Source organism: Lutra lutra, chromosome 2 (genome assembly GCF_902655055.1).
Source record: "Lutra lutra chromosome 2, mLutLut1.2, whole genome shotgun sequence".
Taxonomy (NCBI): Eukaryota; Metazoa; Chordata; class Mammalia; order Carnivora; family Mustelidae; genus Lutra; species Lutra lutra.
The window spans coordinates 199687584-199701347 of record NC_062279.1 but is presented as its reverse complement, the minus strand read 5'-3'; the positions used below and the strand labels follow the sequence as shown (position 1 = coordinate 199701347).

The following is a 13764-nucleotide window of genomic DNA, read 5'->3' as shown; positions in this document are numbered from 1 at the left end:
AAAGATAATCTTAGAACAGAAGTTTTATCAGAATACAAAAATATACAATATCCATGCGGCAAGTTTCGTCATCACAAACCCAAACAATTTTACAGATGTTTCTACCATATTTTGTTGTCTTTTTGTTTTTTCTTAAAGAAACTTGACTGCAGATTTGTCTGCTATTCATTACATTGTTATTTTAATTTTGTGCTTGAAAATCAAGGGAAGTACTTTAGGAAATAAACTTGTTAGTCAAAGTCTCAAGAAACCCATGTACAATATCCTATCGCAGGAGAGCGCCGTCAATCCTAAGGACCTTACGAGTTCAAGAAGTGATTTACACCTCCTGTAAACTAAGCTAGAACATTATTCTCAAGGAAAACACACACACATACACGCGCATGCGCACACACACACACACAGAATCTCATTCCCAAGCATTCTCACTGATTTTTCTTCTTTAATTGTCCCTAAAGTATATATTCACTCAATCCTACAATATTTCTTACGTTCATATGCTATAACTCAAAGATTCTTATCTTCTCTTTGACACTGGGACAGTGACAGAGTCACCACAATGGACACTTAACACCAGGAGCACAAGAACCTTAAGACACAAGTTTTACTACTTTGTTTGCACTAACTTGACATTTTCCCACAGTCATGCTGTAAAAGCGCAAAGAACCCATAAAACAATGTGAAATAAAATACTGTAGTTTCCTTTTTCCTAAGAAACTTAGGCATCAAATTCTTATTAGAGTCAAGAGCATAAATGAAGGAAAGAGGGCAGTGGGGGGTGAGGGTACTACACGGTCAGAAGAAACTTAGTAAGCAAAAATGAGAAACATCATCATGGCCACACTATGCTGACTATTCCAGGAGGGACAAGAAGGCATCACGTGCCCAGGACCTGGTGCTCAATCTGGTTGAAGAATCACTCCAGAACACAAAATACCCACCTTCTTTCTTCCAACCCCTCCCCCACACTCGTCCAAATTTTCGGTAAGCAGTTAAGCATTTACCAAATGGCACCAATCAGATTAGAGTTTCCAAAACATATACGAATTGTCTCTCAGGTGATTTTTAAAGGAAAGAATATAGGACACAGTTCACTCGCAAGTTTCATTTAACTTTATGAGTACTGTCGACGACTTTGATTATTTTTTTAAAATCTCATTGTAAATATTAATTACATCTTGTATGTCTGCAATGCCTTTAATTACTTTAATAAACATTAATTGAGCCCTGGCTTCTCACTATCAAATAAATAGTATTATGCACACATTACTGATAATTCAAGAGACAAGAAAAGAGGGGCACGCTGAAAAGCATAATGGCACCAACTAAAATTTAACTCTTATGTGGTTTTTAACAGGCACTGAGCAACATTAACAAAAGAGGTCCTGGAGGTTTTTTAAGTAAAAAAAAAAACAAAAATCCATCATTTCTTAATGGAAACTCATCTATGATCACCCCACTTTATAACCTCAGTTTATACCCATTTTTCCTGCAACAATGGTAATTCTCCTTCTGTAACGTCTGTTTCTCTCCCCTGTAAGCTGTAAGAAAGAGTGTTAGAAGATACTGCCAAATACATTTATATAAATCCAGCAGCTTCTCTGAATTAGTCATCACAAGGTGGTAACTAACTGGCAAAATATTTATTTTTGACAGAAAGGCACGACTACCATAGGCACCTGCTTCAAAAGTAAGACACCTCCCCCCCACTTTTTAATCAGGCAGGACCACACTGATTCAGATTCTAATGGTCCAATGAAGTTCTTAAAATTACTTTCTGTGTGGAAGCAAAATGTGCAGACTAATAAAACCCCATAGAAAAGCTTGAGTTTTTAACTTCAAAAATATAAGCTCTATGAAATGCATGAGTGCTATTATCTATGAAGACACAGGTCTATGAATACACACTTCCCCAGACCCACAAAGCTCACCTTCTACTTCTTCTTCATCACACACATGCTTAAGGAAGGAAGCCCCTCTGTCCAGGACAGCTTCATCCTCCATCCTATAGTAATAAAAAAGAAAAAAAGAATGCTCAGACTTCTCCTGGAGTGAGCTGCCTGAAGTAGCCCAGCTTCTGGGCAGGTTAACCTGCAGGCTGCTGTTCATGTTAACAGGGTAGAGGCTCTCTTCCTCCTGTGTCTGCTACTCCTTCACGCAGCTCCTCTCATCTGGTGCTTCAGAATACGCCGGTCCCACATAGCTTCAGTTCTAACCTTGAGAGGGCACCCACATGGACAGGTGAGAGAAAATCATCTCAATCGTATAGGCTGGATGTTGGGGATTCTCTCTTTGGGATTTGCAAAAAGGAAAAAAAAAAAAAAAAGAAGAAGAAGAAGATGAAAGCAAGGGAAAAAAAAAATACCAAGAGAGGAAGTTTGGTTTGTCTGGAGTGCTCGTGATGATCGTTTGTGGAAAACCAGCTTCAGTGCTTAGCTCTTTAAACACCCACTGCATAAAAATGTATACCCTCACACACACACGCACACACATGCACACCCACCCACACACAGAAAACGACAGGGAGTTAGGCTAGTGCACAGTGGGAGCCTAGCTTCCAGCCAGCCTCTTAATACCAGCACAGCCCAGTATTCTCTGTTGAGTGGCAAGCTTTGAGTCACATGTTGGCCTTACGGAAATCTGACATCTGAGGATTATCCAGCAACCCGGCTTCAGCCACAGGCACATCTACGTACGCCACCCATTCATTCATTTTCCTCGTCCTTATCACACGTCTCTATGTAGATCTGTCCTGTTAACTCTTCCCTGAAGGGCACAAAGTTCTTCAGTCTGTAGCCACATTACGCTGTCCTCCTGCCTCCTTACATAAGAGGATCTGCTCTGCAATTTCATATGCTAAATAAGACCTCAGAATCCATCCAAGTAATGACAACGTTTTTACGGCCTCCTGATGCCAAACATGTTTCTTAGTTTATAGATGAGTTAAGGTTTATTTCCATATCCTGCGACTTCTTTTCATTGCATTAACTTTGACATGCAGAATTCCATGAACTCTATTTATAGTGAAAGCAGAAAAAAAAATCCCGAATTGCTCAAATGCTGCTTGTGTCGTACCGGTCTAGAAACAAAGAACTTTCTCTGGAGACAGCTGCTCTATGTCATACCGTACATAAGCTCTGCCAGAGAACCAAATGTTCACGCTGTATTCGATTCGTCCAATTATATGCTCAGGCACTGAATGTTGGAAGTCTGTTTTCCATATTGTCCGTATAACTTCTTCCTGGGCTTCGGATATCTGTTATAATCTATGTGGATATGCACTGAATTCACATTTTCCTCTCTTCTATTTTAGGAGCATATCCATCTTGCAAAGCAACCATCTGAGCGTAAAAAAAGTTGGAAGCTGGGTGTCAGGTAGACCTCCTGGGTTTTAAAAATTGAGCACCGTCATCGAACAAATGTATCACCTGGAGCGAAGTATTTAACTCTGGGAGCCTCAGTTTTTCCACCAATGAAATTGGGGGAACAGTATCAACACTGCAGGACTGCTTTAAGATTCAAATTAGGTGACATACGAGAAAACACTCAGTTTTGTGCTTTGCACCTACTACCTGTTTAATAAAGGTAAGTTTCCTTCCTTGATTCTTTCCTTCTTTCTTTTTACCCTAACCTTTACTGGTGGACAATGCCATCAAGAAACCCATTACCTTTGCACATTTGCAGAACATCTTCTTTCAGGGATATGGCTCTTATACGCAATTTCATCCTGATACGTATCTTTTTCCTTTTCTATACTCACACTAAAAATATAAAACTAAAAGCAAATAGGATACAGATCAGCTGTCAAGATTATAGTAGAAAAGAAAATGCCTTGAAGATTTGAGCAGTCAAATCATTTGCCAGCTTCTCTGAGCCTCAAGTTTCCCAAGAAGATTAAATGATACAACACATTTACAAATTCAACAAACATTTAGCGTCTCCTATGTTCCAAGCATCCCCAGAGGGAAGGGGAATATGTTCATTAATAAGACACACAAAATTCCCAAGAAACTAATAATAAATAGATGAACAGGGCAGTCTTAGATAGCACTGAGTGCTCGGCACAAAATAAAATGAGGCGGGGTTACTTGGCATGAGGTGGATCAGAAGAGGCTTCTGGAGGGGACATATGAGCAGAGACAAAAATGATGGGGAGGAACCAGGCATTTGAAGATCTAAGGGCAGAGTGTTCCAAGTAAAGGGAACAGCAAATGCAAAGGCCCTACGGCGGGAACAAGCTTAGCATGTTCCAGGAAGGAAACGAGGTCCGTGAGGCTGGGCAGAGAGAAGGTCACTGGTCGTTGACAATGCTAGAGGAGACAGGCCCACGGAGGCCATAGTAAGTAGTCAAAACTTTAGGTGTTATGGGAGCCACTGAAGGATTTTTTTGTTTTGTTTTGTTTTATTGAGGTAAAACTGACATACTACATTGTATTAGTTTCAGATGTACGTGATTCAGTTTCTGCGTATCTTGCGAAATGATCACCACAATAAGTTTAGTGGGCATCTGTCCCCACACAGTTACAAGATTTTTTTCCTTGGGTTGAGAACTTCCAAGATCTACCCTCTTAGCAACTTTGAAATACGCAACACAGCATTACTAACGCTTGTTAAGATTTTCAGGTGGAAACTGACCTGCGCTGTTTCACCTTCGTGAAGAACAACTCTGGCTGCTTTGTGAAAAGTGGATAATCAGGAGATCAAAGAAACGAGGAAACTATCTTAGGAACCCCGGGAAGGTTGTGGGAGAAACAGGTGTGGGGGAAGGAACCAACAATTTTTTTCTGGCCACTTTATGGTTGAGATGCTTATTATATATGAAAAAAAACAACTGTCAGGTGTACAAGTAAAGGTCCAAGTCTGGAGCTTGGGAGCCCAGGGCTGGAGAATATACAAAGCTGGTGACCTGCGGCCATTCCTAGAGTTCATCTGGGAAGAAAACATAGAAATTAAGGGGCAGACCTAAGCCCACGTGCTGGAGCATGTTAACATTTATAAGCAGAGGAACAAAAGTGGTGGGAGGCAAGGGAAAAACCAGAGAAGAGTGACATCAAGGAAGGACGGCTACGGAGAGGCTGGGAAAGATGGAGACAGAGAGGTAAAAATTCAGCTTGGCCATATGGAGGCCACAGGTGACAATGAGCGGAGGTACCTGCAGCATGTCAAACACGGTGCTAGACACACAGAGGGCATTCACTCGATCCAGTCCTTTTCTCTTTCCTTCCCTCATCCCCTCATTCACTCCATAAATATGGACTGAGCCCCTACGAGGTGCCAGGCATACTGCGAGGCACTGGAGACACAGTGATGAGCAGGACGGACAGGGGCTCTGGTACAATCACATCTGCCTTCTCGAAGACTTCCCCTAGCAATCTGGGAGAGGAGGTCCAGACGGCAAAGAAGTCTTCAGCAACACAGCGTTTGTGGACCTAGATAAGAATGGCGGCTTAATGGGGAAATTTTTCTTAAAGACTTCAGAAGCACAACAAAATCCCGGAGTCCTGTACGACCACACGTACGTCAACGGTACCATCTCCCCTTTGGAAAGCAAATAGTAGGTTCGCCCACATTGCTCCTCAGCACGAACCCTGTCCTGTCTTATCAATCGACAGAATTCAACACGATTTCCTACAGAACATCATTTCCGCACCCCACCACAGTCAAGCCGATCTTAAGGTCTTTTATGGACTTTTTTCTTTACACATTTCCTAAATAAAGTGTTTATTTATTTGCCTTTGCACCTAAGCCCTTCCCAAAACTGCATACAACAAACAAGCGGAAGTAAAGGAGGAAAATCAGTAGCGGCGAAAGGAGACCAAGGAAATGTTAAGGGCCGGAGCCCTCCTCCTAGGCTGAGAAGCCTCCCGGCCAACTGAAGCGCTGTCCTTTGCACTGTCCGAGTTAGGGAGAATAATGATGGGCGCATTTCTAGGCTCTTCGATCCATACTTCACATTCCCTCCAAGACTATACGTAGCGAGTAATCAGAAACCTCGTTCTTTCTGCGGGTCAATGCAGAGCATCTGCAAGCGACCTCTTCCCTGTGGGAAGAGGAAAAAGAAAGAGTGCCACCAGCTGAAGGTACCAGACCTGCGTGACCACGGTGGCCCTCCCTACAGCAGCCTTCTTGTCCTCACGAGCAAGGTGCATCTGGGCCTCTGCACCAAGAACAGGCACTTTGCAACGTCTTTGTCCATCTTCACACTAACAAACGTTGGTTATTTGGGTTTGTCTTCCCCTCCCAAAAGCCTCTCAGCAGTTGCTGGCTATTATTAGTCAGACAGAGATATCTTTCGACATGACCGTCTGACCCAACCAGTCTTCCCTCCTATCAGTAGGAAGAAATTAACTCATCTAATCCCTCCTCAGGCCCCCAAATCCATTGGTAAAGTGTCCCCTTCCCACAAGCCGCCTCTGCTGGAACAAAGAAGGGAAGGAGCACGCTTCTAAGCAGCTCCCCGGGTCGCTCACATCGCCAGCATGAGGCAAAGTTCAGAATAGATTTGGAAGCTTCTACCCCACATCACGGGGATAAGGGTCACAGCAGTCAGTGTAAAAACCCACATGGGGCCCAGGCTGCCTTCCTTCAGCAGGGCCTCTGACCGCCCCAGTCAGACCCCTTCCTCCCAAGTCCACACCCAGAGTGGGGAGGCTCTCATTCTCCGTTATTCTGGGGACACGAAAATGATTTAACCGCAACACATGTCAAATCTGCTGTCAATGACCAGTTTTCACCAGCCGGTCCTAATCACGGAGCAGGCTTGCAAGGGTGACTTAAGCCCGGCACGAGAAACATTTGTGCAAAACTGCCAGCCATGGGGCCTTGGGCACCCATCTACATTCCACCCCTCCGCGTTCCCACCCCCAGAGCCCTCGCCAACTGCCAACGTGCTCCCCAGCTAGTCCCCACGGCGCAAGCAGCTGCCACTCAGCCAGTCAGCACGTGGCCGGCTGCCAGCACACCAGTTTCGGATCGCAGGCCTGCCCGTCACGGCGCTGCTAAAGGTTGAAGGTCTCCTGGTGTGCTAGCCTCTGGAGTCGCCTCACTTGCCCTCCCACCGCCCTGCTCCCATCCCTCCTGCCAGGCCTCGCACGGCAGCGTTTCACTGTCTCTATAGTAACAGCCTCTGGTTTCAGGGCTGGAACTTCACACAGAGCCCTTCTCCTCTTGACCTGAGGCTTCTGCCAAAGGATGCACTAGCAAAAAGGCCACTGCTTAAGGCGGGGCTACCTGTTGGTCGCCTGTTCATGTCGTAAGCTGCTGGGTCACTCAGACCCAGAGGACTGGAAAACAGATCCTCCAGCCTCAGCACACGGGCCCGGTGCATCAGGGACCCGCTCCTCGCTCTCCTCCACATGCCCAACGGGGCCTTTCGGATGACTTCCAAAAAGACACCAGGGGTGCTGTGAAGTGTGTAAACCTGGCGATTCAAGACCTGTACCCCTGGGGCTAATAATACATTATAAGTTAATAAAAAAAAAAAATTAAAAAAAAAAAAAGAAGACACCAGGGGAGGGCATCCTGGGGAGCAGAACAGCTCCAGTGTCTACACGTCCACACCCGAGTTTCACAAGGCTGGTTCTTTCTGCTCATAAGGCTTAACGTGCACTGGCCAACCTGCTATTTTAACACACCCCGCTTTATCCTCACTAATTAGATCTGTTTACAACATCCAACGCACCCCCTAATCTCTCACTTTACACTTACAGCAGCGTCCCTGTGCATAGCAAATGGTTAAACAGTTCTTCGTCCATATGCCCTCACACACACACCGAAGTGAGGCATCCGGGGAAGGAGACGACACCACGAGGTAAAGAGTTTTATTATTTTTAGCCAGTGCTGCCATGAGCAGCCCGTCTGCGGCACGCGCAAGGGTCCTTACTGACGGACTAGGGGGCCTCGGTCTCAAGTCTCAGCTCCAAAGCAGCCTGTCCCTCCTACTTTGCCAGTCTTAGAACAGAGGGAAGACAAAACTCAGCACTTTCACGGGTCTTTTTCAGGAGCCCCAACAGAAAACAAGCATCAGTACTGACATCTAAAATTATACACTCATACACACATTTGTGAATTCTCTTCCCTGGTCAAGTCATTTCTAAGGGCGGCGGGGAGGGGGGGAGCATGTTCATTACAAATCATTTATAAACGTGATGTTCTCTTCCGAATTTTTTAGACCACACAGCGTTTTATGGCGCCTTCGTTGTCTGGGAAAATCCGCCCTCCACACTTTCAACATACAATGAAAGCACAACATCAAGTCTCCAAACACAGGCCACAGGGCTGAGCCATCTCCGCGGCGGCAAAGAGCACTGCCATCTTTTGGCAACGTGCGTTCACTACAGGGAAGCGGAAGGCAAGGGCAGAGAAGAGCTGCCCTGGTCCCCGTCCCAGCTTCAGCGGGTCTCCCAAGGGCCTTTCCCTCCCCAGGGAGGAAGAGACAAGCACGCGGCGCTTGGCTTCACAGTGGACACGGCGGGAGCTCCGGACACTCATGCTGGGGGAAAGAGACATCAGTGTGGCACACCTGACAGGCCCGACTAAGGCCAAGAGGCGACTGCGGAGATCTGCCAGCCACCAAGCAGAGCAAATCCCCTCCGCGGAGCTCGGGAGTGCTTTAATCAGTGTGGACATTTACACAGGCCCGGGGCCAGGGAGAAAGGGGTGGCGGCCCCACACGCAATCAGACGGCGGACTGGATAAAAGGTGAAAATCGAATCCAGAGCAGGATCGTGCCAAACAGAATTCTGGATTATGAACTGCATTAAAAGTTCATTTGTACTCTTGGGCACTTGTCCCAGAGAAATGAAAACTTATGTCCACAAAAAAAAAAAAAAAAAAAAAAAAAAAAAAAAAAGCCCTGTCCACTTAGGTTCCCAGCAGCTCTGTTGGTCAGAGCTGAAAGCTAGAATGAGCCCAGGCGGCTTCAGCAGGTGAATGAGTAAACAAAGTACGCTCCATCCACGCCACGGGATAGCGCTCAGCAATAAAAGGGACAAACAAATCAATGCACAAAACAAATTAAATGACTCTCCAAGGGATCATGCTGAGGGGAAAAGCTAATCCCAAAGGTTATATATTATATGGTTCCGTTTATGTAATATTTTTTAATTTTTGTTATGTTTCATCAGCCAATATATAGTACATCATTAGTGTTTGATGTAGTCTTTTTTGAAATGACAAAACTCTAGATATGAAGGACAGAGGAAGGTGGTCAGGGGTAGAAATTGGGGGGACGGCAGGGTGTCTGTGGTTATAAAAGGGCAACATGAGGGATCCTGTGGAACTGACTCTTTTCATTATCTCACCTGTGGTGCTGGATACATGAATCTACCCCGTGATAAAATTATACAAAACTTAATACACATGCACCAACACACAGAAAAATGAGGATAACTGGGGCGCCTGGGTACTTCTGTGGGTTGAGAGGATGGCTCTTGATTTCAGCTCAGGTCATGATATCAGGGTCCTAGGATCAAGCCCTGAGTCAGGCTCCCAGCTCAGCGAGCAGCCTGCTGGAGGATTCTCTCTCTCCCTCTGCCCCTCGTCCCCTTGTGCTCACTCACTTTCTCTCTTTTTTTCCCTCTAAAATAAATAAATAAATCTTTTTTTTTTTAAATGAGGATAAGTAAAACTGTGGAAAACTGAGTACGTTCAGTGGATTGTATCAATGCCAATATATCAGTGATATTGTCACCAATATTGATAAAGTCTCATAAAATGTTAACAGCAGGAAAAACTGCCTAAGTGTACAAGCAATTTCTCTGCATTATTTCTCAAATATGCATGTGTATCTATAAATATCTCAATAACAATGTCAAAAAAAGTTCATTTACAAATATGCTTTTTAAAAATTTTCCCTTAGGAGCATCATTTTACATGATGGTCACACACTAAAACTGGCCCAGGCAAAACAGCATGAAGGCCACATGCGCTCTATGGTAACAGTGTAACCTAAGTCAAGCCAGTTTCTATCCCACTTCGGTGTCCTTTAAAATGAGCTTTTAAAAAAAAAATGTTTTTTAAAATAAAAGGAGCTTAAAAACACTTCATAAGACATTTAGGGTATTAAATAAGTTCCTGGAGTAAATGCATTCAATTAGTTTTAGTTGAATCTAAGTCTAAGGTCCCTTGGGCCCCGAGGGTATTAGAGAACTAACAGTCCTACAGACCCAAAGGCCTTCACTGTGTCTCTAGGAGCAAATGCAGGGGTGTGTGAACGAGAGAGACCAGCGATAAACGGCCACCCTCCACCAAAAGGCCCCAACTCCTCTCTCCCTCCTTCTCCATGCTGGGGCAAGGTCTGCTGTACCCTCTGACCCCCGACGACTGACTGAGCTCTGAAAGGCTGCGGCAGACCTAGCAACAACGGACCAGAAGAGAGCTGGCGGCAGAGCGGACACAGGAACCATGGGGTGAGGAAAGGTACGGGGGCTTCAGGGCAAGTGGCAGGTGCAGGGAGGACTAACTCAGGGCGTTAACTGAGAAGAAAGGGAACGACCTGCAGGACCCCCTCAGAACCCTCCCCTGATTTGGCCAACACCCCAAAGCCAAACCTCTTTACTTTTTCCCAGGCCTTTCCACATGCTTCCACGCCCGCCGCGTGTTGCTCCTGACCGGAGTCGCACTCAGACAGCGCTGTCCCAGCCCTCCCGATGCAGACGTTCGGCACCGCGCCCTCTGACAGTGTCCTCCGAGTTTTTCCCGTTGGGGGCAGGGACAAACGACTCCCTTCTCGACTCTTTTCACTTTCAACTGCCCTTTTCCACGTGCTCCGGGGTGAACATCAGAAAGGTCCCGAGAGAGGGTTCAGGCAAGATGAAAAGGCAGAGGATGCTCCGTGAGAGAAAGCAGAAGGGCAGCCCTGGGCAGCCTCTCCGCTCTCCCTCCTCACCACTGCCGGTCTTCAGCCAAAAGCCAGAGCCCAACCATCTGCAGAATAAAGATGCAGAGCCAAGAGAAGGACAAGAACCCCCAGGGCAATGGTAGGGAGAAGGAATATCTATAGCAAGAAACCCACCCTGCAAGACAGCTCTTAGATAAGGGACGCCCCAGCAGGTTCAGGCTCAGACGTGAGTGTGCGGTGGCTGGCTTCTCACCTGCCCTCCCACCCATAGCTTCTAACTCATCTCCTGGCTCTGAACCCGCTCTCCTGTCACCCATCCACTTACAAAACACCACTTGGTATCTTTCTCCTTTTAAAAATCGTTCAATGGTTCTTCATTATATTGAAGATGAAGTCCCAACCGCTCAGCATGGAATGTCAGGCTTGTCACGAGCTTTCCGCACTTAGCTCCTGTCATCCCCCATGGCACCCCATGCCCTGAAGAGGCCACCAAGCCACTGTGTACACACTGTTTCCTCTGTTCTCTACCCGCCCCCTGAAAGTGTCTGCTTCTCACACAGCACGTACGATACCGCACTGTCACTATCGCTTAAGCTCACGCGACTACACTTGGAGGCGTCATCCCCACCACACTGCGAACTCTTCGAGAGCGGGTATCATCTTTCCACCGTCTTCCTAACTCCAGCATAAAGCACAGTTGCTGCACGTACTAATTGCGCTTTAAACACTGATGAACCAGCCAACAAGGAATGGGTGCACAGAGGATAGATACATCCTTGGTACTAAATGCGTCTCTAAGTTTAAAGGTCGTGAACGTATTTTTCAAACAACATACACAAGCAAACTTCCAATTACATGGTCTGGTATTCAACTAAAGAAAACAGTGATTTGTTCCAAAACTAGAAGGGGAAAATGACTATGTTGTATTCCCTGAAAGATGTTATGTCTGTGGGTGAATTAAGGTATTTTTTAAGAATAATTTTAACCATCCGCTCTTCTCCTTATTGGCTAATTTGAGAACTTAACCTTCACATAGACGGTAACTGGACTGTAATATGTCACAACAGAATGAAATTCGAATCAGAATTTCCCCGTCTGTTTAAACTAAAATGTGAAGAGGTACCTAGACCTGCCATATAGTAGATCCTAAGAAAGTATTTGTTCAATAAATATATGAATGAATGAACTTAAAAATAAACTGCCGTGTAAACTGCTTTAAGACCCCAGAAGAAGCATGAGAAGTTATGAGAAAATTCAATTTTGTTCCTGAGATCTGCAACTAGACAAATAAAACTCCAAAATGTGTTTGGGTAAACCAATAAAGGAGCTCATAGTAGCGACTTGAAGAGGAAATTGGGATTTGAAATGTCAATATAAACCTTGAGCTCTGGAAATTTTAGCCAAACTTTACATTTATACATAGTTAATGTTAATCATTTAAGATAAGTAGTACAGGAATAGTGCAGATAACTGATATCCACAGCTAATTCCTACATTGCATTTCTTTTATTTAAATTCAAATTCAAGTTAGTTAACATATAGTGTAGTATAGGTTTCAGGAACAGAATTTAATGATTCATCACTTACATAGAACACCCAGTGCTCATCCCAGCAAGTGCCCTCCTTAGTGCCCATCCCCCATTGAGCTCATCCCCCACTGACCTCCCCACCAGCAACCCTCGGTTTGTTCTCTACAGTAAGAATGTCTTATGGTTTGTCCCCCTGTTTTTTATCTTATTTTATTTTTCTTCCCTTCCCCTATGTTCATTTGTTTCGTTTCCTAAATTGCACATATGAGTGAAATCATATGATATTTGTCTTTCTCTGATAGACTTATTTCACTTAGCATAATACCCTCTAGCTCCATTCATGCAGTTGCAAATGACAAGATTTCATTCTTTTTGATGGCTGAGTAATACTCCATTGTGTATATATACTACATTTTCTTTACCCCCATTCATCAGCTGATGGACGTTGGTGCTCTTCCCATAATTTGGCTATTGTTGATAATATTCACGGGCTCATAGGATAGCTCTATTTTTAACGTTTTGAGGAACCTCCACGCTGTTTTCCAGAGTGGCCGCACCAGCCTGCATTCCTCCCAACAGCGTAAGAGGGTTCCTCTTTCTTGCATCCTCACCAACATCTGTTGTTTCCTGACTTGTTAATTTTAATTAGATTTAGATTCTGACAGGTGTGAGGTGGTACCTCACTGTGGTTTTGATCTGTCAGACACTTCATGTTAGGTGGTGATTTTGCATACATTTCTTGTGGATTTTACCAGGACCTCAAGTCAGATCCAGGTTGGCAGGTGGACGGGGACTCAAGAGCAGGAGTTTGTTCCAGGACACAGCACTGGGAGTCAGTGGATGGCACTGATTAGGTGCAGCCCCAAAGCGACCCACCTCCAACATCCGGAGCTAACTCTGGAGAAAGGGGCCTACCTTCACCCACTGTGGCAACCATACTGTTCACATCCTCCATCCTGAACCAGCACAGCTACTGGTGGAGATGAGGCTCCTGGCATTTGATTGAGCTTTTGCTAGCCACCAAGTACTGTGCTAAGTAAGCATCAGGCAAGCAAGATTTCTTTCTCAGTGCTGTCAAATTTTGTCTGACTGGTTCAGTAACAGGCCAGGGCTTAGACTTCAAGCCAAAGGATTTCAACACCTCTAACAATGTAGGAACTGAGATTAGGAACTCTCATCATCCCTTAATTTGAAAAAAAAAAAAAAGAAAAGAAAAAAAAAGTCCCACTTTTAAACACTTACCACATGCCAGGTATTGTGCTAAGTACTTTACAATGATTTTTTTATTGAATCCTCACAACAACTCCATGAGGTAAGTACTTTCCCCAAACCCATTTTAGACCTGTAATTTGACACGTAATTTACTGTAAATTACACAGTACACTGTGATGTGAG

The 13764-nt window shown here is 44.9% G+C and overlaps 1 protein-coding gene across 4 annotated transcripts in view; it reads right to left on the bottom strand.

Annotated features, from left to right (window-relative positions):
• Nucleotides 1-13764, bottom strand: part of SLC4A4 (solute carrier family 4 member 4) — a 355406-nt gene that overhangs the window by 305066 nt on the left and 36576 nt on the right. The window contains exons 1-2 of one of the 4 annotated variants that reach the window (XM_047719487.1): nucleotides 2504-2522; nucleotides 1932-2005 (exon numbers count right to left, since the gene is read on the bottom strand). In XM_047719487.1, the coding sequence (XP_047575443.1) occupies nucleotides 1932-2004 (73 nt within the window). In that variant the 5' untranslated portion in view covers nucleotide 2005; nucleotides 2504-2522. Of the gene's footprint in view, nucleotides 1-1931; nucleotides 2006-2365; nucleotides 2428-2503; nucleotides 2523-13764 lie in introns of those variants that run through there. The other 3 variants (XM_047719484.1, XM_047719485.1, XM_047719486.1) reach the window with 3 other exon arrangements.